Genomic DNA, 26,564 nt, shown 5'->3' with positions numbered 1-26,564 from the left:
AAGATAAAGAGATATATCTTGTTAGACAGAAGGAGACTTTGGGGTCTATTTACTAAGCCTTGGATGGAGTTAAAGTCGCTTGAAATAAAGTACCAGCCAATCATAACTGCCATGTTACAGGCTGTGTTTGAAAAATGACAGTTAGGAGCCTATTGGCTGGTACTTTATCTCCAGTGACTTTATCTCCATACAAGGTTTAGTAAATAGACCCCTAAGACGGTAATCAGATGTGCAAAGGCACAAGCTGAGGAGAAAATGTCCCAGTCAGTGGGTAAAGGAGGGAAAACTTTTTTTTTTTAGGTATATAAGCGAAAGGAGAAAAACAAAAGGCGGAAAAAGAAGACTAAAGACAGAGACTGGGGGGTATATTTACTAAAATTCGTATATGTGTCGATTTGGAGGGAGATTAAACACGAATGACATCGAATGTGTGAATTTGCAACTTTTACATTTTTTTACGCCACATTTACTATGCTGTCGTATTCTGCATTTTCGTTTTTACCGATGTCGATGTCATTCGTAATTTCGGCCAGTGTTTTACGGGAGTGAATAGTTAAACACTGCCAACATTAACACAATGAATCTCGGCCGGATCTGTGAGATCCGTGCAGGGCTTCATTGTGCACCTTTAAAAAAAAAAAAAAAAAGTGTAAAAAAATCAAGAAAAAAATTGCGTGGGGTCCCCCCTCCTAAGCAAAACCAGCCTCGGGCTCTTTGAGCCGGTCCTGGTTGTAAAAATATGGGGAAAAAATTGACCGCAAAGTTCCCACCATTGGATACAATGGAGCGCCTATGCGCTACATTGTATCTCTGCCGTGCGCAGCCTGACTGACAGCTCAGGAGCGCACAGCCAATCAGGAGAGTGCTAAGACGTGGCGCTCCCTGATTGGCTGAAGGGACCCTCTTTGACAGGAGTCACGGGGGGTCTCGGCAGTCGGGGAAAGGTGTAAACATGGGACCCCTTTCATTGCGTGGTTCGGGTTTGTCGGCTTGTTTTTTTGCCAAGTACGTGGATTACAAGTAGAAGAGGACCGATCTACACTGGATTGTTGTGAGTATAATTTTATTCACAGGTACCCCGTGGATTCTACATGGACTGAGCCTCGTGTCAACATAGGTAAGTATGTGTGTGTCGGTATGCATGTATGTAATAAAGTTTTACTATCACGGTGTGTGTGTACTGTTTTTATTTGGGTATTTTTTTTGTAGTAGTACTACAGATACCAGCGGGCCCGTTTTTACACCGCATGCTGGTACTTGTGGTTCGCCAAGTACCAGCTTGCGGGGGAGGCTTGCTGGGACTTGTAGTACTGCTACAAAAAACAATATTCTTCATTTTTACACTTGGCTATCAGCCCCCCATCCGCCGCCCTTGGATGGGGGGTACAGCCTCGGGCTTCACCCCTGGCCCTTGGGTGGCTGGAGGGGGGACCCCCTTGATTTAAGGGGTCCCCACTCCTCCAGGGTACCCCGGCCAGGGGTGACTAGCTAGTGATTTAATGCCAGGGCCGCAGGGACCAAGATAAAAGTGTCCCCCGGCTGTGGCATTATCTCTCTGACTAGTGGAGCCCGGTGCTGGTGTTAAAAATACGGGGGACCCCTACGCTTTTTGTCCCCCGTATTTTTGGCACCAGGACCAGGCGCAGAGCCCGGTGCTGGTTGTTCAAATATGGGGCAACCCCAGTCAATTTTTCCCCCATATTTTTACAACCAGGACCGGCTCAAAGAGCCCCAGGCTGGTTATGCTTAGGAGGGGGGACCCCACGCAATTTTTTTTTCTGATTTTAAACACTTTCCCACCCCTTCCCACTGATAAACATGCACAGATCTCATGGATCCGTGCATGACTATCAGAACACTGTAAGAAAAAGCAGGTCTGTTTTAAAACTGCTTTTTTTTACGATTTGTATTTTTTCACGGCAGTGTTTGGCTATTGCCGGCAGTGTTTGTGAAATAGAATTTTTAGTAAATTACCGAGTTGTATCAAATAACAGGCGTATTTGACTGACGGTGTATTCATTCGTATTTTTTTTCTTTGACTTCCAAAAAAATACGAATGCCCTCATCACTGCCGAGATTTTTGTTTAGTAAATTCCCGAGATGACACTTTGAAGAAAAAACACCAAATCAGTCAAAATCGGGACCTTAGTAAATATACCCCTGGGAGTCTTGTTGAGGGAGACAATGTAACATGGTAACATAGTTGGTGAGGTTGAAAAAAGACTAGTAGTCCATCGAGTTATATTGCATTTCCTATTCTATTTAGGTTAAAAGGCTATATCCTCGTATATATCTTTCTCTAACGTCCTAAGTGGATGCTGGGGACTCCGTCAGGACCATGGGGTTTAGCGGCTCCGCAGGAGACAGGGCACAATAATAAAAGCTTTAGGATCAGGTGGTGTGCACTGGCTCCTCCCCCTATGACCCTCCTCCAAGCCTCAGTTAGATTTTTGTGCCCGGCCGAGAAGGGTGCAATCTAGGTGGCTCTCCTGAGCTGCTTAGAATAAAAGTTTAAGTTAGGTTTTTTATTTTCAGTGAGTCCTGCTGGCAACAGGCTCACTGCTACGAGGGACTTAGGGGAGAGAAGTAAACTCACCTGCGTGCAGGATGGATTTGCTTCTTAGGCTACTGGACACCATTAGCTCCAGAGGGAGTCGGAACACAGGTCTCACCCTGGGGTTCGTCCCGGAGCCGTGCCGCCGACCCCCCTTGCAGATGCCGAAGTTGAAGAGGTCCAGAGGTCCAGAAACAGGCGGCAGAAGACTTTCAGTCTTCATAAGGTAGCGCACAGCACTGCAGCTGTGCGCCATTGTTGTCAGCACACTTCATACCAGCGGTCACTGAGGGTGCAGGGCGCTGGGGGGGGCGCCCTGGGCAGCAATGTATTATACCTTTTTTATGGCTAAAATACATCACATATAGCCCTTGAGGCTATATGGATGTATTTAACCCCTGCCAGATCTCACAAACTCCGGGAGAAGAGCCCGCCGTTTTAGGGGGCGGGGCCTATTCTCCTCAGCACACGGCGCCATTTTCCTGCTCAGCTCTGCTGTGAGGAAGGCTCCCAGGCTCTCCCCTGCACTGCACTACAGAAACAGGGTTAAATCAGAGAGGGGGGGCACTTATTTGGCGATATGATTACATATGTGAAAATGCTATAAGGGAAAACACTTGTATAAGGGGTTGTCCCTGTATAATTATAGCGTTTTTGGTGTGTGCTGGCAAACTCTCCCTCTGTCTCCCCAAAGGGCTAGTGGGGTCCTGTCCTCTATCAGAGCATTCCCTGTGTGTGTGCTGTGTGTCGGTACGTGTGTGTCGACATGTAGGAGGACGATGTTGGTGAGGAGGCGGAGCAAATTGCCTGTATTGGTGATGTCACTCTCTAGGGAGTCGACACCGGAATGGATGGCTTATTTAGGAATTACGTGATAATGTCAACACGATGCAAGGTCGGTTGACGACATGAGACGGCCGGCAAACAAATTAGTACCTGTCCAGGCGTCTCAGACACCGTCAGGGGCTTGTAAAAACGCCCATTTACCTCAGTTGGTCGACACAGACACAGACACGGACACTGACTTCAGTGTCGACGGTGAAGAAACAAACGTATTTTCCTTTAGGGCCACACGTTACATGTTAAGGGCAATGAAGGAGGTGTTACATATTTCTGATACTACAAGTACCACAAATAAGGGTATTATGTAGGGTGGGAATAATCTACTTGTAGTTTTTCCTGAATCAGATAAATTAAAGTGTGTGATGATACGTGGGTTTCCTCCGATAGAAAATTATTGGAGGTATACCCTTTCCCGCCAGAAGTGAGGGCGAGTTGGGAAACACACCTTAGAGTGGATAAGGCGCTCACACGCTTATAAGAACAAGTGGCGTTACCGTCTCCAGATACGGCCGCCCTCAAAGAGCCAGCTGATAGGAAGCTGAAAAAATCCTAAAAAGTATATACACACATACTGGTGTTATACTACGACCAGCAATCGCCTCAGCCTGAATGTGCAGCGCTGGGGGGGCTTGGTCGGATTTCCTGACTGAAAATATTGATACCCTTGACAGGAACAATATTTTATTGACTATAGAGCATTTTAAGGATGCATTTCTATATATGCGAGATGCGCATTCTGGCATCAAGAGTAGATGTGATGTCCATATCTGCCAGACGATGTTTATAGACATGACAGTGGTCAGGTGATGCAGATTCCAGACGGCACATGGAAGTATTGCTTTATAAAGGGGTGGTCCATCGGACCTGGTGGCCATGGCAACAGCTGGAAAATCCACTTTTGTTACCCCAAGTCACATCTCAGCAGAAAAGGACACAGTCTTTTCAGTCTCAGTCCTTTCGTACCCATAAAGGCAGGCGGGCAAAAGGCCAGTCATATCTGCCCAGGGTTAGAGGAAAGGGAAGAAGACTGCAGCAGGCAGCCCATTCCCAGGAACAGAAGTCCTCCACAGCTTCTGCCAAGTCCGCAGCATGACGCTGGGGCCATACAAGCGGACTCAGGTGCGGTGGGGGGTCATCTCAAGAGTTTCAGCACGCAGTGGGCTCACTCGCAAGTGGACTCCTGGATCCTACACGTAGTATCCCAGGTGTACATTGGAAATTCGAGACGTCTTCCCCTCACAAGTTCCTGAAGTCTGCTTTACCAACGTCTCCCTCCGACAGGGAGGCAGTATTGGGAAAAAATTCACAGGCTGTATTCCCAGCAGGTGATAATCAAAGTACCCCTCCTACAACAAGGGAAGGGGTATTATTCCACACTATATTGTGGTACTGAAGCCAAACGGCTCGGTGAGATCTAAAAGATTTGAACAATTACATACAAGGGTTCAAATCAAGATGGAGTCACTCAGAGCAGTGATAGCGAACCAGGACGATATGGTGTCACTGGATATCAGAGACGCTTACCTACATGTCCAAATTTTGCCCTTCTCACCAAGGGTATCTCAGGTTCGTGGTACAGAACTGTCACTATCAGTTCAGACGCTGCCGTTTGGATTGTCCACGGCACCCCGGGTCTTTACCATGGTAATGGCCGAAATGATGATTCTTCCTAAAAGAAATATGGACGCTTTCCTGATAAGGGCAAGGTCCAGAGAACAGTTGGCGGTCGGAGTAGCACTATCTCAAGTAGTTCTACGACAGCACGAGTGGATTCTAAATATTCCAAAATCGCAGCTTTTTCCGACGACACGTCTAATGTTCCTAGGAATGATTCTGGACACAGTCCAGAAAAGGATGTTTTCTCCCGGAGAAGAAGGCCAGGGAGTTATCCGAGCTAGTCAGGAACCTCCTAAAACCAGGAAAAGTATCAGTGCATCATTGCACAAGGGTCCTGTGAAAAATGGTGGTTTCTTACAAAGCGATCCCATTCGGTAGATTTCACGCAAGAACCTTTCAGTGGAATCTGCTGGGAAAATGGTCCGGATCGCATCTTCAGATGCATCAGCGGATAACCCTGTCTCCAAGGACAAGGGTGTTTTCTTCTGCGGTGGCTGCAGAGTGCTCATCTATGAAAGGGCCGCAGATTCTACATTCAGGACTGGGTCCTGGTGACCACGGATGCCAGCCTGAGTGGCTGGGGAGCAGTCACACAAGGAAAAAATTTCCAGGGAGTGTGATCAAGTCTGGAGACTTCTCTCCACATAAATATACTGGAGCTAAGGGCAATTTACAAGGCTCTAAGCTTAGCAAGACCTCTGCTTCAAGGTCAGCCGGTATTGATCCAGTGGGACAACATCACGGCAGTCGCCCACGTAAACAGACAGGGCGGCACATGAAGCCGGAGGGAAATGGCAGAAACTGCAAGGATTCTTCGCTGGGCGAAAAATCATGTGATAACACTCTCAGCAGTGTTAATTCCGGGAGTGGAAAACTGGGAAGCAGACTTCCTCAGCAGGCATAACCTCCACCCGGGAGAGTGGGGACTTCAGCGGGAAGTCTTCCACATGATTGTAAACCGTTGGGAAAAACCAAAGGTGGACATGTTGGCGTCCCGCCTGAACAAAAAACTAGACAAATATTGCGCCAGGTCAAGGGACCCTCAGGCAATAGCGGTGGACGCTCTGGTAACACTGTGGGTGTACCAGTCAGGGTATGTGTTCCCTCCTATGCATCTCATACCAAAAGTACTGAGAATCATAAGAAGGAGATGAGTAAGAACGATACTCGTGGTTCCGGATGGGTCAAGAAGGATTTGGTACCCGGAACTTCAAGAGATGCTCACGGAAGAACCGTGGCCTCTACCTTTAAGAAAGGACCTGCTCCAGCAGGGGCCTTGTCTGTTCCAAGACTTACCGCGGCTGCGTTTGACGGCATGGCAGTTGAACGCCGGATCCTGAAGGGGCATTCCAGATGAAGTCATCCCTACCCTGGTCGAAGCCAGGAAGGATGTAACCTCAAAACATTTTCACCGCATTTGGCGAAAATATGTTGCGTGGTGTGAGGCCAAGAAGGTCCCTACAGAGGAATTCCAACTGGGTCGTTCCTACATTTCCTGAAAACAGGACTGTCTATGGGCCTAAAATTAGGGTCCATTAAGGTTCAAATTTCGACCCTGTCGAATTTCTTCCAGAAAGAACTGGCTTCAGTGCCTGAAGTTCAGACGTTTGTAAAAGGGGTACTGCATATACAGCCTCCTTTTGTGCCCCCAGTGGCACCTTGGGATCTCAATGTTGTTTTGAGTTTCCTAAAGTCACATTGGTTTGATCCACTCACCACTGTGGAATTAAAATATTTCACATGGAAGGTGAAGATTCTATTAGCCCTGGCTTCAGCCAGGCGTGTGTCAGAATGGGCGGCTTTATCATATAAAAGCCCTTACTTAATTTTTCATTCTGACAGGGCAGAATTGAGGACTCGTCCTCAATTTCTCCTTAAGGTGTTTTCTGTTTTTCACATGAACCAACCTATTGTGGTACCTGCGGCTACTAGGGACTTGGAGGACTCCAAGTTACTTGACGTTGTCAGGGCCCTGAAAATATATGTTTCCAGGACGACTGGAGTCAGAAAATCTGACTCGCTGTTTAGCCTGTATGCACCCAACAAGATGGGTGTTCCTGCTTCTAAGCAGACGATTGCTCGCTGGATTTGTAGTACAATTCAGCTTGCACATTCTGTGGCAGGCTTGCCACAGCCAAAATCAGTAAAAGCCCATTCCACAAGGAAGTGGGCTCATCTTGGGCGGCTGCCTGAGGGGTCTCGGCTTTACAACTTTGCCGAGCTGCTACTTGGTCAGGGGCACACCCTGACTGAGGAGGACCTGGAGTTCTCTCATTCGGTGCTGCAGAGTCATCCGCACTCTCCCACCCGTTTGGGAGCTTTGGTATAATCCCCATGGTCCTGACGGAGTCCCCAGCATCCACTTAGGACGTTAGAGAAAATAAGAATTTACTTACCGATAATTCTATTTCTCGTAGTCCGTAGTGGATGCTGGGCGCCCATCCCAAGTGCGGATTGTCTGCAATACTTGTACATAGTTATTGTTACAAAAATCGGGTTATTCTTGTTGTGAGCCATCTTTTCAGAGGCTCCTTCGTTGTTATCATACTGTTAACTGGGTTCAGATCACAGGTTGTACGGTGTGATTGGTGTGGCTGGTATGAGTCTTACCCGGGATTCAATATCCTTCCTTATTATGCACGCTCGTCCGGGCACAGTATCCTAACTGAGGCTTGGAGGAGGGTCATAGGGGGAGGAGCCAGTGCACACCACCTGATCCTAAAGCTTTTATTATTGTGCCCTGTCTCCTGCGGAGCCGCTAAACCCCATGGTCCTGACGGAGTCCCCAGCATCCACTACGGACTACGAGAAATAGAATTATCGGTAAGTAAATTCTTATTTTTTCCGTTAGGAATTTGTCCAACCCATTTTTAAACGCATTGACTCAGTCCGCCATTACAACCTTCTCTGCAGTGTATTCCATATTCGAATTGCCTTACAGTGAAGAATCCCTTCCTGCGCGGAGTACGAAATTTCCTCACCTCAAGCCTTAGCGGGTGTCTGCGCATTTTGTGTAGCTCCTCATATTGCCCCTTTATATATTTGTAAATATTAATCATATCTCCTCTTAGTCGTCTCATTTCTAGTGTAAACATAGCTAACCTAGAAAGCCTCTCCTCCTAGTCCAGTGTCTCCAACCCCTTAATCAATTTGGTAGCTTGTCTCGGAACCTTTTTAAGTTCTAATGTGTCTCTTTTATAGTGTGGTGCCCAGAACTGTACACGGGTGTACTACGGTATGCCAGCGCTTGGGATCCCGGCGGCCAGCATACCAGCGCAGGGATCCCAACCGCCAGTATACCGGCAGCGGGACGAGCGCAAAAGAGCCTCTTACAGGCTCGCTGCGGGCACGTGGCGCGCTACCGCTATTTATTCTCCAACCAGGGGTGTTGTGGACATCCCAAGAGGGAAAATAGTTGTCGGTATGCCGGCTGTCGGGATTCCGGTGTCGGTATGCTAAGCGCCGGGATGCCGACAGCCGGCATATCAAGTGCCACCCCTGTACACAATACTCAGGATGTGGCTGTACCAATGATTTGTACAGTGACAGGATTACGCTGCATCCCTTGTCTCAATTCTCCTTTTAATGCATGCTAACACCTTATTTGCCTTCGTTGCTGCACTTTGACATTGGGGGTCATTCCGACCCGTTCGCACGTAGCGGTTCTTCGCTGCGGTGCAAACGGGTTGGGACTGCGGCTTCACGGTACCCGCAATGCGTATGCGCGTCATTGCCCGGCGACAGTGGTCGCCGAGCAGCGACGACGCCAGCGCAGAAAGTGATCGCAGCAGCGATCGCATGAAGACTGACAGGCGGGAGGTGTTCCGGAGCGGATACTCACCGTTTTCAAGGCGTGGTGAGGAGGATCCAGGCGTTTGGAGGGCGGATGTCTGATGTCAATCCCGGGACCTTCGTCGCTGGTTCCGTCGCACAGAAAAGTAGGTCTGGCCCTGGTCTTGTTTTGCAGGAAACTTTTTTTTAGCATAGCAGGGCTGCACAAGCGATCGTAGCCCTGCTATGCTAAAATACATAGGCAGCGTCAAGTTGATCGCACGAGCAGCAAAAAGTTGCTACGTGCAATCAATTCGGAATGAGGACCATTGTGTGTTGCCGCTAAATCTACTATCAATGAATACCCCCAAATCCTTTTTTAATACAGTTTCCCCTATTCTTTTCCCCATTTAATTTGTAGGTTGCATGTTTATTCCTAGGCCCAAAGTGCATAACTGTACATTTTTCCACATTAAACCTCATACACCATTTCATTGCCCAAACTTCCAGTTTAAATAAATCGCTCTAAAGAGACTCCACATCAGACTTGATTACCCTACATATTTTAATATCATCTGCAAAAATGTACACTTTCTAGTCTTTCTCCTAAATCATTAATAAATATATTAAATAATAGTGGCCCCAGCACAGAACCCTGCAGTATTCCACTAATTACTTTAGTCCAGGTAGAAAACTTCCCATTAATCACCACTCGCTGTTCCCTGTTATCAAGCCATGTACAAATAGTGTCTGCTATACCAAACTCCCTTACTTTGAAAATCAGCCTCCTGTGAGGTACTGTGTCGAAAGCTTTTGCAAAATCCAGATAAACCACATCTATTGCATTACACTGGTCGAGAGTGTCGCTTACTATCTCATAGTAGCTAATCAAATTAGTTTGGCATGACCTATTTCTTACAAAACCATGCTGGTTCTTATTAATAGCATGGGAGTTCTCCAAGTAGTCCTGTATGTTGTCCCTTACTATACTTTCCAATAGTTTCCCCACTATTGATGTCAGACTAACCTGTCTATATTAACCAGGACTATACGCCAGTCCTTTGGTACCATGCCTGATCTAAGTGACTCAGTGAAAATCAGATACAGTGGCCTTGCTATTTCAGCATTTAGCTCCATCAGAACCCTAGGATGTAGGCCATCTGGAAATGTAGATTTATTAGTCTTAATTTTTTTTTAATCGTTCACGGACTACTTCCTCAGACAGATAAGTATTAAACAATTGGCCTTTAGCAATACTATTGTTATTGTTACTCACTAATGCCACAATCTGGTCCTCTCTAGTAAACACTGATGAGAAAAATGTGTTCAGTATTTCAGCTTTTTCATTGTCGTCATTTATCAGGAATCCCAGTTGTTTTTTTAATGGTCTTATATTCTCTCTTTTTAGCCTCTAACCATTTATGTACTTAAAGAATATTTTAGGGTTAGCTTTGCTCTCCTTAGCGATTTGCTTTTCGTTTTCTATTTTAGCTACATTCCTTGTAGTACTGGAATGACTCTGCCTTCCCGTCTGATTTGACAGCTTTGAATGCTCTCCTCTTTTTATCCATTTCTTCCTTAACTTTTTGTTTAACCACATTATTTGAATTTAATACTCTTATTTTTAATGCCCAAGGGGATGCACTTTTGGGTATATTTGTCAAGCATCGTTTTAAAAACATCCCACATTTCGGCCGTGTTTTTTCCCTGAAACAAAGTTCCCCAATCTATGTCCTTTAGTGCATTTTTCAGCATGTTAAAATGTGCTTTTTTAAAGTTAAGAGTCATAGTTGTACCCTTAGAGTGCTGCTTTTAAATGCTAATGTCGAATGTGATCATATTATGATCACTGTTACCCAAGGTCTCGCCTACTGCGGTATTCGCTATTATCTCCACGTTGCCAGTTAGTACCAGGTCCAATATAGTCCCTAATCTGGTTGGTTCCTTGACTATTTGCGACAAGTAGTGGTCCTTTAGCATATTTAAGAACCTTTTACCTCTATCTGTATTACATGATTCATTGGCCCAATTTATGTCCGGATAACTAAAGTCCCCAATGATTAGGACCTCCCCAAGCCCTGTAGCTTTTTCGATTTGCATCAAGATTTGTGTTTCCTCAGTCGCACTAATATCAGGCAGTTTATAACATGCCCCTATTAACAGTTTTTTTGTACTTTTCTTTCCCATAGAAATTTTAACCCATAATGTCTCAACAATATCTCTAGTTCCCTCGTAAATACCCTCCTTTAAGTATGGTTTTAGAAATGGTTTAACATATAGACATTCACCACCGCCTCGTATAACCCTCCAAGTTAGCTACCCAATTGTGGGAATCATCCCACCATGTCTCCGTGATACCTATAATATTGTATTGTTCCTTCATTAGAAGCATTTCTAATTCCCCCATTTTGCCTGAAAGGCTTCTTGCATTTGCAAGCATACATTTTAGGTTAGTAATACCCTTATCTATTTGTCTATTCATTGGTATCCTTTCCCTTCTTACTTTAGTATTCCCTGATTTTCCAATTCTTGCTGTTCTTTCCCTCTACCCTTCTCCACCCCCATAAAACTTAATATCTCCCCCCTTGCTGCACTCACTAATGATCCCGTAGTTTCTTTCTAATCCCTCCCCCCAGACATCTAGTTTAAAAGCTCATCTAACCTTCTAACCATCCTTCCCCCCAGCACTGCTGCTCCCTCCACATTCAGATGCAATCCATCGCAACAAAAAAGATGGCGCCTGACTGAGAAGTTCGCCAAGTGTTCCAGGAACACAAACACTTCTTTCCTACACCAGTCTCTAAGCCACACACTTGCCTCCCTAATCTCGCTCTGCCTCGCTTTCTTTTTCCCCGTCTGTGCCGGAGGGACCGCTCGTCCGGTTGCTAGAGGGAACAGTCTCCTCCAGCTCCATAATTTTCTCACTGCCATCCTCAGAATCTTCATCCAGTCAGGCGAATTTGTTGGGGTGTGGCAGATCAGAGATGTCCTGTCTCGTACTCTTCTTCTCCTTCCTAACGTGACCAAACTGGCTACCTGTTCATCCTTCTCTAGCAGTGTCCCCCCTGCAACTTCTCCACCGTTCTAAACTTTGCTAGAGATTATGAATATCTCTCAGTTGCGTAACAGTTTGCTCTAGATCAGTTACCTGTGCTTCCAGGGCAACCGTTCTCACACACCTCACGCAGATGTACTCAAACTGGGCCGCTTGCTCCAGGTGCGCATACATCTTGCACGACATGCACTGAGTGAGATTCTCAATCATGGCCCCACCCATTTTGTTTGTAAATTAACTCCCTGTTACCTTCAGAAAAACAGTACTATTTTGCAAAACTATATGGTACTATAGCCTAACTGTGAAGAGAAACAATATTCAGCAACAGGACAGTAATTGATAAAACTATGTGTAATAATGTATATATGCAATATACACTGCTCAAAAAAATAAAGGGAACACTAAAATACATCCTAGATCTGAATGAATTAAATATTCTTATTAAATACTTTGTTCTTTACATAGTTGAATGTGCTGACAACAAAATCACACAAAAATGATCAATGGAAATCAAATTTATTAACCCATGGAGGTCTGGATTTGGAGTCACACTCAAAATTAGTGATGAGCGGATTCGGTTTTACTCGGTTCTCAAAACGGCATCTTATTGGCTCACGGATGTCACGTGTTTTGGATAGCCAATAAGATGCCGTTTTGAGAACCGATTAAAACCGAGTAAAACCGAATCCGCTCATCACTACTCAAAATGAAAGTGGAAAAACACACTACAGGCTGATCCAACTTTGATGTAATGTCCTTAAAACAAGTCAAAATGAGGCTCAGTAGTGTGTGTGGCCTCCACGTGCCTGTATGACCTCCTACAACGCCTGGGCATGCTCCTGATGAGGTGGCGGATGGTCTCCTGAGGGATCTCCTCCCAGACCTGGACTAAAGCATCCGCCAACTCCTGGACAGTCTGTTGGTGGATGGAGCGAGACATGATGTCCCAGATGTGCTCAATTGGATTCAGGTCTGGGGAACAGGCGGGCCAGTCCATAGCATCAATGCCGTCGTCTTGCAGGAACTGCTGACACACTCCAGCCACATGAGGTCTAGCATTGTCTTGCATTAGGAGGAACCCAGGGCCAACCGCACCAGCATATGGTCTCACAAGAGGTCTGAGGATCTCATCTCGGTACCTAATGGCAGTCAGGCTACCTCTGGCGAGCACATGGAGGGCTGTGCAGCCCCCTAAAGAAATGCCACCCCACACCATTACTGACCCACTGCCAAACTGGTCATGCTGGAGGATGTTGCAGGCAGCAGAACGTTCTCCTTGGCGTCTCCAGACTCTGTCACGTCTGTCACGTGCTCAGTGAGAACCTGCTTTAATCTGTGAAGAGCACAGGGCGCCAGTGGCGCGTTTGCCAATCTTGGTGTTCTCTGGCAAATGCCAAACGTCCTGCACGGTGTTGGGCTGTAAGCACAACCCCCACCTATGGACGTCGGGGCCCTCATACCACCCTCATGGAGTCTGTTTCTGATCGTTTGAGTAGACACATGCACATTTGTGGCTTGCTGGAGGTCATTTTACAGGGCTCTGGCAGTGGTCCTCCTGTTCCTCCTTGCACAAAGGCGGAGGTAGCGGTCCTGCTGCTGAATTGTTGCCCTCCTACAGCCTCCTCCACGTCTCCTGATGTACTGGCCTGTCTCCTGGTAGCGCCTCCATGCTCTGGACACTACGCTGACAGACACAGCAAACCTTCTTGCCACAGCTCGCATTGATGTGCCATCCTGGATGAGCTGCACTACCTGAGCCACTTGCGTGGGTTGTAGGGAGGTCATACAGGCACGTGGAGGCCACACACACTACTGAGCCTCATTTTGACTTGTTTTAAGGACATTACATCAAAGTTGGATCAGCTTGTAGTGTGTTTTTCCACTTTAATTTTGAGTGTGACTCCAAATCCAGACCTCCATGGGTTAATAAATTTGATTTCCATTGATAATTTTTGTGTGATTTTGTTGTCAGCACATTCAACTATGTAAAGAACAAAGTATTTAATAAGAATATTTAATTAATTCAGATCTAGGATGTGTTATTTTAGTGTTCCCTTTATTTTTTTGAGCAGTGTAGTAACGTCAGTGATACTTGCGTGTCCGTGGGGAATGTGGGCCTGTCTGGATCTCCTGCAGCACAGCCACCTACACACTTGAGAGGCTCAGCTGTTCCACACACTCACTGAGAGCAGCAGCAACGCTCACCTGCTTCCTGCCTCTGCTCCTTTCACCGGCTTCCACAGACTCCCCTTGAGCAGCAGCACTCACTCCTGCCGACTGCTCTGCACAGCGGGTTTCACTTACACACATGCACACAGAGCGGCAGCTCACTCTCCCGCTGGCCGCTCCGATCCCTCACTGTAATCTCCCTCACACACGGACACGGAGCAGCAGTCTCCCACTACTACTGCACCCGCTCTGACACCCGCACTTCTATACTACTGCTTCCGGTTCAATGCCTCTCCTCTGCTTCCGGTTCAACGCCTCTCCTCAAACCTTCAATGCCTCTCCTCAAACCCAACGCCTCTCCTCAAACAAATAAGCAAACTAATAGCAAATCATCTTAATAATTATTTTTGCTCAGTATTTACTACTGAAACAGAGGGGAAGGGGCCACAGTTAAGTTGCAGGGATATTCAGAAAAATTAAACAAGTACATGTACAAAGGAGAAGGTACTAACAGAACTCTCAAAGCTGAAAGTGGATAAATCAATGGGACCAGATGGGATACATCCAAGGATACTAAAAGAGCTTAAAGGGGTGCTGGTAACACCATTAACAGAATTTCTCTGACGTCCTAGTGGATGCTGGGAACTCCGTAAGGACCATGGGGAATAGCGGCTCCGCAGGAGACTGGGCACAACTAAAGAAAGCTTTAGGTCACCTGGTGTGCACTGGCTCCTCCCACTATGACCCTCCTCCAAGCCTCAGTTAGATTTTGTGCCCGGCCGAGGTTGGATGCACACTAGGGGCTCTCCTGAGCTTCTAGAAAGAAAGTATAGAATTAGGTTTTTTATTTTCAGTGAGACCTGCTGGCAACAGGCTCACTGCAGCGAGGGACTAAGGGGAGAAGAAGCGAACCTGCCTGCTTGCAGCCAGCTTGGGCTTCTTAGGCTACTGGACACCATTAGCTCCAGAGGGATCGACCGCAGGCCCAGCCTTGGTGTTCGGTCCCGGAGCCGCGCCGCCGTCCCCCTTACAGAGCCAGAAGCAAGAAGAGGTCCGGAAAATCGGCGGCAGAAGACATCAGTCTTCACCAAGGTAGCGCACAGCACTGCAGCTGTGCGCCATTGCTCCTCATACACACTTCACACTCCGGTCACTGAGGGTGCAGGGCGCTTGGGGGGGGGGCCCTGAGCAGCAATAAAAACACCTTGGCTGGCAAAAATACCACAATATATAGCCCCAGAGGCTATATATGTGGTAAATACCCCTGCCAGAATCCAGAAAAAAGCGGGAGAAAAGTCCGTGAAAAAGGGGCGGAGCTATCTCCCTCAGACACACTGGCGCCATTTTCTCTTCACAGTGCAGCTGGAAGAAAGCTCCCCAGGCTCTCCCCTGTAGTTTTCAGGCTCAAAGGGTTAAAAAGAGAGGGGGGGCACTAAATTTAGGCGCAATATTATATATACAAGCAGCTATTGGGGAAATTTCACTCAGTTATAGTGTTAATCCCCACATTATATAGCGCTCTGGTGTGTGCTGGCATACTCTCTCTCTGTCTCCCCAAAGGGCTTTGTGGGGTCCTGTCCTCAGTCAGAGCATTCCCTGTGTGTGTGCGGTGTGTCGGTACGGCTGTGTCGACATGTTTAATGAGGAGGCTTATATGGTGACGGAGCAGATGCCGATAATTGTGATGTCGCCCCCTGTGGGGCCGACACCAGAGTGGATGGTTAGGTGAAAGGTATTAACCGACAGTGTCAACTCCTTACATAAAGGGTGGATGACGTAACAGCTGTGGGACAGCCGGCTTCTCAGTCCGCGCCTGCCCAGGCGTCTCAAAGGCCATCAGGGGCTCAAAAACGCCCGCTCACTCAGATGGCAGACACAGATGTCGACACGGAGTCTGACTCCAGTGTCGACAAGGTTGAGACATATACACAATCCACTAGGAACATCCGTGACTTGATCCCGGCAATAAAAAAAAATAAAAAAATAAAAAATAAAAAAATGTGTTACACATTTCTGACACTAACCCTCTAAAAATGGGTTTTTATGTTGGGGAGAAAAAGCAGGCAGTGTTTTGTTCCCCCATCAGATGAATGAATGAAGTGTGTGAAAAGCGTGGGTTCCCCCCGATAAGAAACTGGTAATTTCTAAAAAGTTACTGATGGCGTACCCTTTCCCGCCAGAGGATAAGTTACGCTGGGAGATATCCCCTAGGGTGGATAAGGCGCTCACACGGTTGTCAAAAAAGGTGGCACTGCCGTTTTAGGAACGGCCACTTTGAAGGTACCTGTTGATAAAAAGCAGGAGGCTATCCTGAAGTCTGCATTTACAAACTCAGGTACTAGACTGAGACCTGCAGATCGTGCTGCTGCAGCGTGGTCGGTGACCCTGTCAAACATAAGAACATATTAAAGACGTCGTCTTATATATGAGGGATGCACAGAGGGATATTTTGCCGGCTGGCATCCAAAATGAATGTAATGTCCATTCTGTCAGGAGGGTATTAGAGACCTGTCACTGGATAGGTGATGCTGACTTTAAAAGGCGCATAGAGATTCTGCCTTATAAGGGTGAGGAATTATTTGGGGATGGTCTCTGGGACCTCGTATCCACAGCAACAGCTGGGAAGAAATATTTTTACCTCAGGTTTCCTCACAGACTAAGAAAGCACTGTATTATCCGGTACAGTCCTTTAGGCTTCAGAAAAGCAAGCGGGTCAAAGGCGCTTCCTTTCTGTACAGAGACATGGGAAGAGGGAAAAAGCTGCACCAGTCAGCCTGTTCCCAGAATCAAAATTCTTCTCTCGCTTCCTCTGAGTCCACAGCATGACGCGGGGGCTCCACAGGTGTAGCCAGGTACGGTGGGGGGCCGTCTCAAAAATTTCAGCGATCAGTGGGCTCGCTCACAGGTGGATCCCTGTTTCATTCAAGTAGTATTTCAGGGGTACAAGCTGGAATTCGAGATGTCTCCCCCCCCGCCGTTTCCTCAAATATGCCTTGCCGACAACTCCCTCAGGCAGGGAGGCTGCGCTAGAGGCAATTAATAAGCTGTATTCCCAGCAGGTAATACTCAAGGTGCCCCTACTTCAACAAGGACGGGGTTACTATTCCACACGGTTTGGGGTACCGAAACCGCATGGTTCGGTGTGACCCATTTTATATTTAAAATCCTTGAACACATACATAAAAAAATTCAAGTTCAAGATGGAATCGCTCAGGGCGGTTATTGCAAGCCTGGACGAGGGGGATTACATGGGATCCCGGGACATCAAGGATGCTTACCTGCATGTCCCCATTTACCATCCTCACCAGGAGTACCTCAGATTTGTGGTACAGGATTACCATTACCAAGTCCAGACACTGCCGTTTGGACTGTACATGGCACCGAGGGTGTTTACCAAGGTAATGGCCGAAATGATGATACTCCTTCGAAAAAAGGGAGTTTTAATTATCCCGTACTTGGACAATCTCCTTATAAGGGCAAGGTCCAAGGAGCAGTTGCTAGTCGGGGTAGCACTATTTTGGAAAGTGCTACAACAGCACGGTGGGATTCTAAACAGTCCAAAGTCACAGCTGGTTCCTACGACACGTCTACTGTTCCTGGGGATGGTTCTGGACACAGAACAGAAATAAGTGTTTCTCCCGGAGGAGAAAGCCAAGGAGCTGTCATCTCTAGTCAGAGACCTCCTGAAGCCAAAACAGGTATCGGTGCATCATTGCACGCGAGTCCTGGGAAAAATGGTAGCTTCCTACGAAGCAATCCCATTCGGTAGGTTCCATGCAAGAACTTTTCAGTGGGACCTGTTGGACAAGTGGTCCGGATCACATCTTCAGATGCATCGGCTGATTACCCTGTCTTCAAGAAACAGGGTATCTCTACTGTGGTGGCTGCAGAGTGCCCATCTTCAAGAGGGCCGCAGGTTCGCCATACAGGACTAGGTCCTAGTGACCATGGATGCCAGCCTTTGAGGCTGGGGGGCAGTCACACAGGGAAGAAACTTCCAGGGACTTTGGTCAAGTCAGGTGACTTCCCTACACATAAATATTCTGGAACTGAGGGCCATTTACAATGCCCTGAGTCAGGCAAGGCCTCTGCTTCAAAACCAGCCGGTACTGATCCAATCAGACAACATCACGGCAGTCGCCCATGTAAACCAACGGGGCGGCACAAGAAGCAGGATGGCGATGGCAGAACCCACAAGGATTCTCCGATGGGCGGAAAATCATGTGTTAACACTGTCAGCAGTGTTCATTCCCGGAGTGGACGACTGGGAAGAAGATCTTCTCAGCAGACACGACTTCCACCCGGGAGAGTGGGGATTTCATCCAGAAGTCTTCCAAAGGATTGTACACCATCGGGAAAGGCCACAGGTGGACATGATGGCGTCCCGCCTCAACAAAAAGCTATAAAAGATATTGCGCCAGGTCAAGGGACCCTCAGGCGATAGCTGTGGACGCTCTGGTAACACCGTGGGTGTACCAGTCGGTTTATGTGTTCCCCCCTCTGCCTCTCATACAAAAGGTACTGCGAATAATAGGAAGGCGAGGAGTAAGAACGATACTCGTGGTTCCGGATTGGCCAAGAAGAGCTTGGTACCCAGAACTTCAAGAAATTATATCAGAGGACCCATGGCCTCTGCCGCTCAGACAGGACCTGCGGCAGCAGGGGCCCTGTCTGTTCCAAGACTTACCGTGGCTACGTTTTGACGGCATGGCGGTTGAACGCCGGATCCTAAAGGAAAAGGGCATTCCGGAGGAAGTCATTCCTACGCTGATTCAAGCCAGGAAAGATGTAACTGCAAAACATTATCACCGCATATGGCGGAAATATGTTGCTTGGTGTGAGGCCAAAAAAGGCCCCAACAGAGGAATTTCAACTAGGTCGATTTCTGCATTTCCTACAAGCAGGAGTGTCTATGGGCCTAAAATTAGGCTCCATTAAGGTACAGATCTCGGCTCTGTCGATTTTCTTCCAGAAAGAACTAGCTTCAGTACCTGAAGTTCAGACATTGTAAAAGGAGTGCTGCATATTCAGCCCCCGGTTGTGCCTCCAGTGGCACCTTGGGTTCTCAACGTGGTGTTGAGTTTCTTAAAATCACATTGGTGTGAGCCACTAAAAACCGTGGATCTAAAATATCTCACGCGGAAAGTGGTCATGTTATTGGCCTTGGCTTCGGCCAGGCGTGTATCAGAATTGGCGGCTTTGTCATATAAAAGTCCTTATCTGATTTTCCATATGGATAGGGCAGAATTGAGGACTCGTCCCCAGTTTCTCCCTAAGGTGGTATCAGCTTTTCACTTGAACCAACCTATTGTAGTGCCTGCGGCAACTAGGGACTTGGAGGATTCCAGGTTACTGGACGTAGTCAGGGCCTTGAAAAATTATGTTTCCAGGACGGCTAGAGTCAGGAGAACTGACTCGCTGTTTATCCTGTATGCACCCAGCAAACTGGGTGCTCCTGCTTCTAAGCAGACTATTGCTCGCTGGATTTGTAGCACAATTCAGCTGGCGCATTCTGCGGCTGGACTACCGCAGCCAAAATATGTAAAAGCCCATTCCACAAGGAAGGTGGGCTCATCTTGGGCAGCTGCCCGAGGGGTCTTGGCTTTCCAACTTTGCCGAGCTGCAACTTGGTCAGGGGCAAACACGTTTGCTAAATTCTACAAAATTGATACCCTGGCTGAGGAGGACCTGGAGTTCTCTCATTCGGTGCTGCAGAGTCATCCGCACTCTCCCGCCCGTTTGGGAGCTTTGGTATAATCCCCATGGTCCTTACGGAGTTCCCAACATCCACTAGGACGTCAGAGAAAATAAGATTTTACTCACCGGTAAATCTATTTCTCGTAGTCCGTAGTGGATGCTGGGCGCCCATCCCAAGTGCGGATTGTCTGCAATACTTGTATATAGTTATTGCCTAACTAAAGGGTTATTGTTGAGCCATCTGTTGAGAGGCTCAGTTATATTCATACTGTTAACTGGGTATAGTATCACGAGTTATACGGTGTGATTGGTGTGGCTGGTATGAGTCTTACCCGGGATTCAAAATCCTTCCTTATTATGTCAGCTCGTCCGGGCACAGTGTCCTAACTGAGGCTTGGAAGAGGGTCATAGTGGGAGGAGCCAGTGCACACCAGGTGACCTAAAGCTTTCTTTAGTTGTGCCCAGTCTCCTGCGGAGCCGCTATTCCCCATGGTCCTTACGGAGTTCCCAGCATCCACTACGGGCTACGAGAAATAGATTTACCGGTGAGTAAAATCTTATTTATTCAACCATTCACTTGCTACAGGAGTAATTCCAGAGGACTAGAAAGAGCGAATAAAGTCCCACTGCACAAAAGTGGAAGCAAGGAAGAGGCAAGCAACTACCGACCAGTGAGCCTTATATCAGTAGCAGGGAAATTGATGGAAAAACTCTTAAATGAAAGAGTTGTAGATTATCTAAAACCAGCAATTTACAGGATCCCAAACAGCATGGATTCCCGTGGGGGAGATCATGTCAAACAAACCTTATTTACTTTTTTGGCTGTGTGATTAAAGTAATAGATAAAGGTGGAGCCATAGATAAAGCTTATCTAGTCTTTAGTAAGGCTATTGACACTTTCCCACATGTTCTATTCCCACACGAGTCGGAATAGTCCCTGTTAGTTGGCATGCCGACTCTCAGTCTGGCCAGAGATTCCAGCATCTGTATAGTGACTGGCAGGATCTCGACCGCCAGTCACATGACTACACCCCTCGCAGACTGCTAAATAAACTTGAAAGCTTGGGATTGGATACTAAGATGGTTGAATGAATAAGATCTTGGTTGCAGGATAGAAAACAGAGAGTTGTAGTAAATGGAGTGCATTCACAGGAGGGAAATGTTACCAGTGGAGCACCCCAGGGATCTATACTTCGGACCAGTGCTTTTTAATATCTTTATTGGTGACATTGCAAATGGCATTAAAGGGAAAGTATGCCTATTTGCAGATGACACAAAGGTATGCAACATGGTAGACACACCAGGAGGGGTAAAACAAATGATTGAGGATCTAGGTAGACTAGAGGAATGGTCAAGAGTGTGGCAATTACAGTTTAATGGCAAAAAATGCAAAATCATGCACTTGGGTCTCAAAAATCCAATAGTATTAATTGCACTATACTGGAATCTACTGAGGAGGAAAGGGATCTAAGAGTCACTATTTCAGGTGACTTAAAGACAGGTAAGCAATATAACAAAGCAATGAGGAAGGCTAGTGAGATGCTTGGTTTCATAGGGAGAGAAATCAGCAGCAGAAAGAAAGAAGTATTAATACCACTGTATAGGTCAGGCATGTCCAAACTGCGGCCCTCCAGCTGTTGAGAAACTACACATCCCAGCATGCCCTGACACAGCTTTAGCATTCTCTGACAGCAAAACTGTGTCAGGGCATGCTGGGATATGTAGTTTCACAACAGCTGGAGGGCCGCAGTTTGGACATGCCTGGTATAGGTCATTGGCACGGTCTCATCTAGAATACTGTGTTCAATTCTGGAGGCCAAATCTTCGGAAGGATATTAATATATTAGAGACTGTACAAAGTAGGGCAACTAAAATGGTGCATGGCCTACATGACAAAACATACCCAGAAAGACTAAAAAAATCTCAATACATATATTTTGGAGCAGAAAAGGGGGACATGATAGAAGCTTTCAAATATTGTATATCAAGGGATTTAACAAAGTCCACGATGGAAACATTCTTCAAATGAAGAGAAGAGTTAGAACATGAGGACATGCACTGAAACTGGAGGTAGGTTCAGGGAAAATTTGAGGAAAAACTACTTCACAGAAAGGGGTAGTGGACAAGTGGAATAGCCTCCCATCAGAGGGAGTAGAGGCTAAGACAGTACAACAATTTAAACATGTATGGGATAAGCATAAGGATAGCCTTACAAATAAATAAGGATCAAATAAGATTTAAGGTAAAAATATGGTAAAAACGGGGTAGACTAGATGGGCCAAGTGGTTCTTATCTGCCGTCAAATTCTATGTTTTTATGTAAAGTTTTGGACTCTAAAAGGTTGGTACATGCTAGGCAAGTTTCGGCTTGATTTGCCGTATTGTAACAGCAAATTGTACATAGTTCCTAATGTGTATGCATGATTGTGCGCTCCCACGGGTCACATGTGACATCTTCCAGTCGGTGGCGCTGCACAGTGTAATGAAGGACGGAACAAGATATTATTCCATCACTCATTACATCGCCCACTGTGTATGGCCAATCTCACATGGTTCGGGCCGAATCCCCTTCAACCTGAACCATCAGGACGATTTGCCATCATTCTACTGTGTACTCACCCTGAAACTTTTAAAATAAAAGTGGATCCAATTTTTTAAACACAAAACCCACAGATTTACTTTTATTTATATAAACCATCTCCATGATTTTAAACATGCAAAAGAACTAGTTGCTAGTACCACTATCCAATTTTTTAAATTTGGATGCATCAGGAGATTAAAATCTATGAAATACTTTTAAACATTTGGAGTAACAAGAATCAGAGCTACAGTATACTGGGAAAATGGTGCTAGAGTTATAGAAAGTCTTTATAGAAGCATTACTCGAAACCTCTGTCTTTTGTGAAATTGTGGTTTAGAATATTCTCTTCAGGTCCCGTATGGGATGCTACCACTGGGTGTGGATTCTTTCATTCGAACACAGTATTAATCCAGGTGTGTCAAGACAGAATGTAGAGTAATGTTCCTCTAATCCTAGTAAATTCAGGAATTCACACACCTAGTCCAGGGCCCGTTACACAGGAGAAGGGGGAGCTAGGTCTGTAGAGGGTAAATACACATTTTAGTCACACAAAGGACCTATTCAGAAGCTTGTGAGAAGTTCTTGCCTAATCATTCTCATCTCACCTGTCACCACCAGTGCAAGTATAGGGTACAATTACCCGCATGGCAGAAAAGGAGTTAACTGGGCAGCATATATACATTGTGTGTGTATATATATATATATATATATATATATATATATATACATATACATTTTTTCACAAAGAAGATTTACTAGAAATTTGAGAGTTTATCTTCATATGACTCCACTTTTACCAAATATTCTGGAACCTGAGACTTCTACTGGGGATTTAGACATTGCATCTAATGCTCACATCTCAGCATATCCCATTATTGACTATGAGACTTCGTCCATGTTTGCAGCCTTGAACATTTTCCCCTTCAATGAAATTGGACAGAGGTTGACAATAATTATTTATTTTTCCTCCCAATCCCGCTTTTTCTTCCTCTAAGCTCCGGGTGTAGTTTTGAGGATTTGCAGCTGTGAGAACTTCTATAATAGGCTCTGGCGAAACGTTGGTATTCATGGAGCCAGACGCCGAGACTAGTTGCGTCCAGCAGCTCTCAAGCTCCATGTGTCTTGTTTCAGCATCACGGGGAGCGGTTGAGACATTAATAAGGGTGTTTATACAACGGACAGAAATAGGAGAACTTTCATGCTCTCTGGATGTAGAAGGGTTCGGTGGGATTCACAGTAAATCACTGCTTCATGCTTCCTATTATCCCATAACTGATACAGGAGACAGCAATGGAAACTGTAGGTTGTGCAACAATATAATAAAATCAATTTATTAAAATTAGCAGAAAATTGCATATTTTTTTTTCTCTCTTTTTTTCCCATGACTCTTTATAGCCTGCAAGTCAGCCAAAGCATTGCATAAAGAAAATTATAAGTAACATTGTAACAGCAAATGCGGCTTCCACTGTCAATTATCTTGTGTCAGTGTTTTTGTGATAACTGTTCCTATATGAATGCTGTATACCGAGATGTTCAAAAGCAATAAAAAAGGTATAGAATTAAATAAAATATCTATTATTTGAAGGGGGAAAAATGCAGTAAACCCCCCACACACACACACACACACACACACATATTTACTGTATATATGCATACATTTTCCTTTCAGTTTTAGCCCTGCACAGTATTCTGGCCAATAGCTTTTGCCATTTTCGGTACATGCGTGGTTTAATGCCAGTTGTTACATGGATGCTGCATCACTTTATTCTGTGCGGATTCTCCTGTTGTGGTTGCCATCTAATTGTAGATTGTTTTCAACATTAAAACAGCAATGAAACAACATAGAAATCGTGAGTGGTTATGTGATTTTTTTTCCACAATCAGAATTGCCTTTTGATTCAGTCGTTCTTTTCTTTACGTATCTTTCCCTTGTAATCAACATCTGGTCTTTGTAGATGTTGGGAAAACAAACGTAACTGTGAATGTCAAGTTCTCATTAAATAAAAAGCCTAAAAGTAGTGATCGGCTTAACATTTCTGTGATAAAAAATGGGGGAATTATCCAGCATCCTGTAATCTTTTGTCTGCCTAAAAATCTCAACCACCACTTATTAACCTCACTGAGTGCTTCCAAATGGTGACGGTAGGATGGAGAGTCATCAAGTAATTCTGCTGTCTTTTCCCACAGTGGCCCATGAGCACTTAAAAGAAAGGGGCATCTTTGGCATTGCTCCCCCACCACCTGGCGTCAACCCTGCTGATTACTACCACCAGATGACGCTCTTGGCAAGTCACCCAAGTCCTTATGGTGAGCTCCTCTTGCAAAGTGGAGCAGTGGGCCCTCCAAGCCACCTGCACGATTATCTGACACCCATGGATGGTAAGTTATTTTATGCCAGGGTGCCAGTGCTGCATCCAGATTTCTTGTTTGTTTGCTTTTGTGTAGTTGTTCCTTTATAGTCAGAATGGTGTCATATGTATATCTGGGAGAACTAAAGCAAGGTCACATGGAGCAGAAAACAACTGCTACAAAATTTCCCCGAATTTTAGACTTTAGCAAATTTCTTTACTTATGTTCGACATTCACTGTAAATGTCGACCACTTATGTTAGGGTGAGGCTGCAGTTAGGGTATAGGTTAGTTGGCTATAAGAGTACAGTTAATGCTAGGGCTTAACGACATGAAAAATATGCCGACTGTCGTCATTCACACAGTTGTCATTCTGGCAATGTCAAGATTGAATGTTGACATTTTTTATGACCTGCTCTATGTATGTCATCAGACACGCTCTATAACATCAAACACTCTATATATATTATATTAGACTATATACAGTAGTACATCGGACACTCTATGTAGAGCGCATGATATTATAGATAGCGTGTCTAACTATACAAAGTCAGGAACTCTCTATATAACATCAGACAGTCTCTATATTCTATATGAATGTTTGATCACAGAGGTGGTAAATTATACAATTAGCTGTAAATGTCTGTGTTGTTATTATGTTACTGGGAGTGCAGGAAATATTATCCTGTATGAGCAGAGAGTTCAGTACATTTCATGCACTAGAGAAAGAAGTGTATTCTCTGTGACCCCTCAGTGTATATAGACAACTGAAGTTTATATGCTCGCCTCTACTATATCCTAGAATTGTACATAATTTTATAAAGAGATTTTAGAGTTGTTTAACATGTTGGGCTCTTTATTGTTTTAAGATGACATGTGATGGAAGGATGTATTTATTTCTTTGAGAATCAAGTTTCTTTGTTAAATGATTTAAATCCCAGAGATGTTCTCGAGTTCCAGGTAACACCTGCTTTCATCACTTTACAGCATCACCTGTTAACCCCTCGTACTCCAGTCACCATCACAGGAGACTTTGACTTTCTGCGCAGAAAATTTGTGGCAAAATGTTACGTTTTTAGCTGAGTATTCATCATGATAGCGGAGCGGTCACGCTATGATCGCTCAGCCCAGGAAGCCCCCTCCACACACAGTGTTTTGTATTGTTAGGGAACGCTGTTAATTGCATCCTGATGTTCTCTCCTGGCTTTGGTTACCCTTTGCCTGGGACATAGGCTGCAGTGTTTTCATAAGGACCGATCAGATTAGCCGTCTACTGGTCACCCTGTCATCATCTGCTGGCTCTAATCAGGCTCGGAGGCTGACTTTTTTTTCTCGCTTAAAGGAAAACAGGCAAAATGCTGAATTAATTATTTGCACATTTCTGGGACTGATTATCAGGAGTCAGTTACGTTTTAAAAGTGACGTTTCTGTGTGCTTAAAATAGGTCGGAAATATGTTTAGTTATTGTTTCCCCAGCTGTAATTGGACCATTGCAATCCATCGGCTCATCAGTACATATATAATGTAAACTTCATAGAATAGACACATGCAAGTGATACCTTTATGCATTAAATCTGATATTTAACTAAGTTGTCACCCCACTGGGGACTCTGTAATTCCCCACGACCCCTTCACCTTTTAGGCCAGGACTCTAAGAATAAAGGAGTCCCGGCAAAACAGCTCTGCAAGGAACCGGCCATGGGGGAGTGGCATACTGGTAATATATTTTACTAGCTGCTAATGTAGCACTAAGGGGCTAATTCAGACCTGATCGCTGCTGTGTGTTTTCGCACAGTAGCGATCAGGTCTGAACTGCGCATGCGCCGGTGCCTCAGTGCGCTGGCGCATGCTAGACAGCCGACGTCTGTCTTAGCCCTGCGATCGCCTCTGACTGCGGTCGCTGGGCGGGCCGGCGGCGTTTAGAAGGCAC

The 26,564-nt window shown here is 45.7% G+C and overlaps 1 protein-coding gene across 1 annotated transcript in view; it reads left to right on the top strand.

Moving 5' to 3' along the window:
- The window catches only part of GLI2 (GLI family zinc finger 2), a 315,208-nt gene that overhangs the window by 239,884 nt on the left and 48,760 nt on the right, over positions 1-26,564 (top strand). The window contains exon 5 of the mRNA XM_063934031.1: positions 24,474-24,665. Coding sequence (XP_063790101.1) covers positions 24,474-24,665 — 192 coding nt within the window. The remainder of the gene's footprint in view (positions 1-24,473; positions 24,666-26,564) is intronic.

Source organism: Pseudophryne corroboree, chromosome 7, assembly GCF_028390025.1.
Source record: "Pseudophryne corroboree isolate aPseCor3 chromosome 7, aPseCor3.hap2, whole genome shotgun sequence".
Classification (NCBI taxonomy): domain Eukaryota; kingdom Metazoa; phylum Chordata; class Amphibia; order Anura; family Myobatrachidae; genus Pseudophryne; species Pseudophryne corroboree.
Note: the sequence above shows the minus strand (reverse complement) of the source record. Positions and strands in the feature narration are given on the sequence as shown.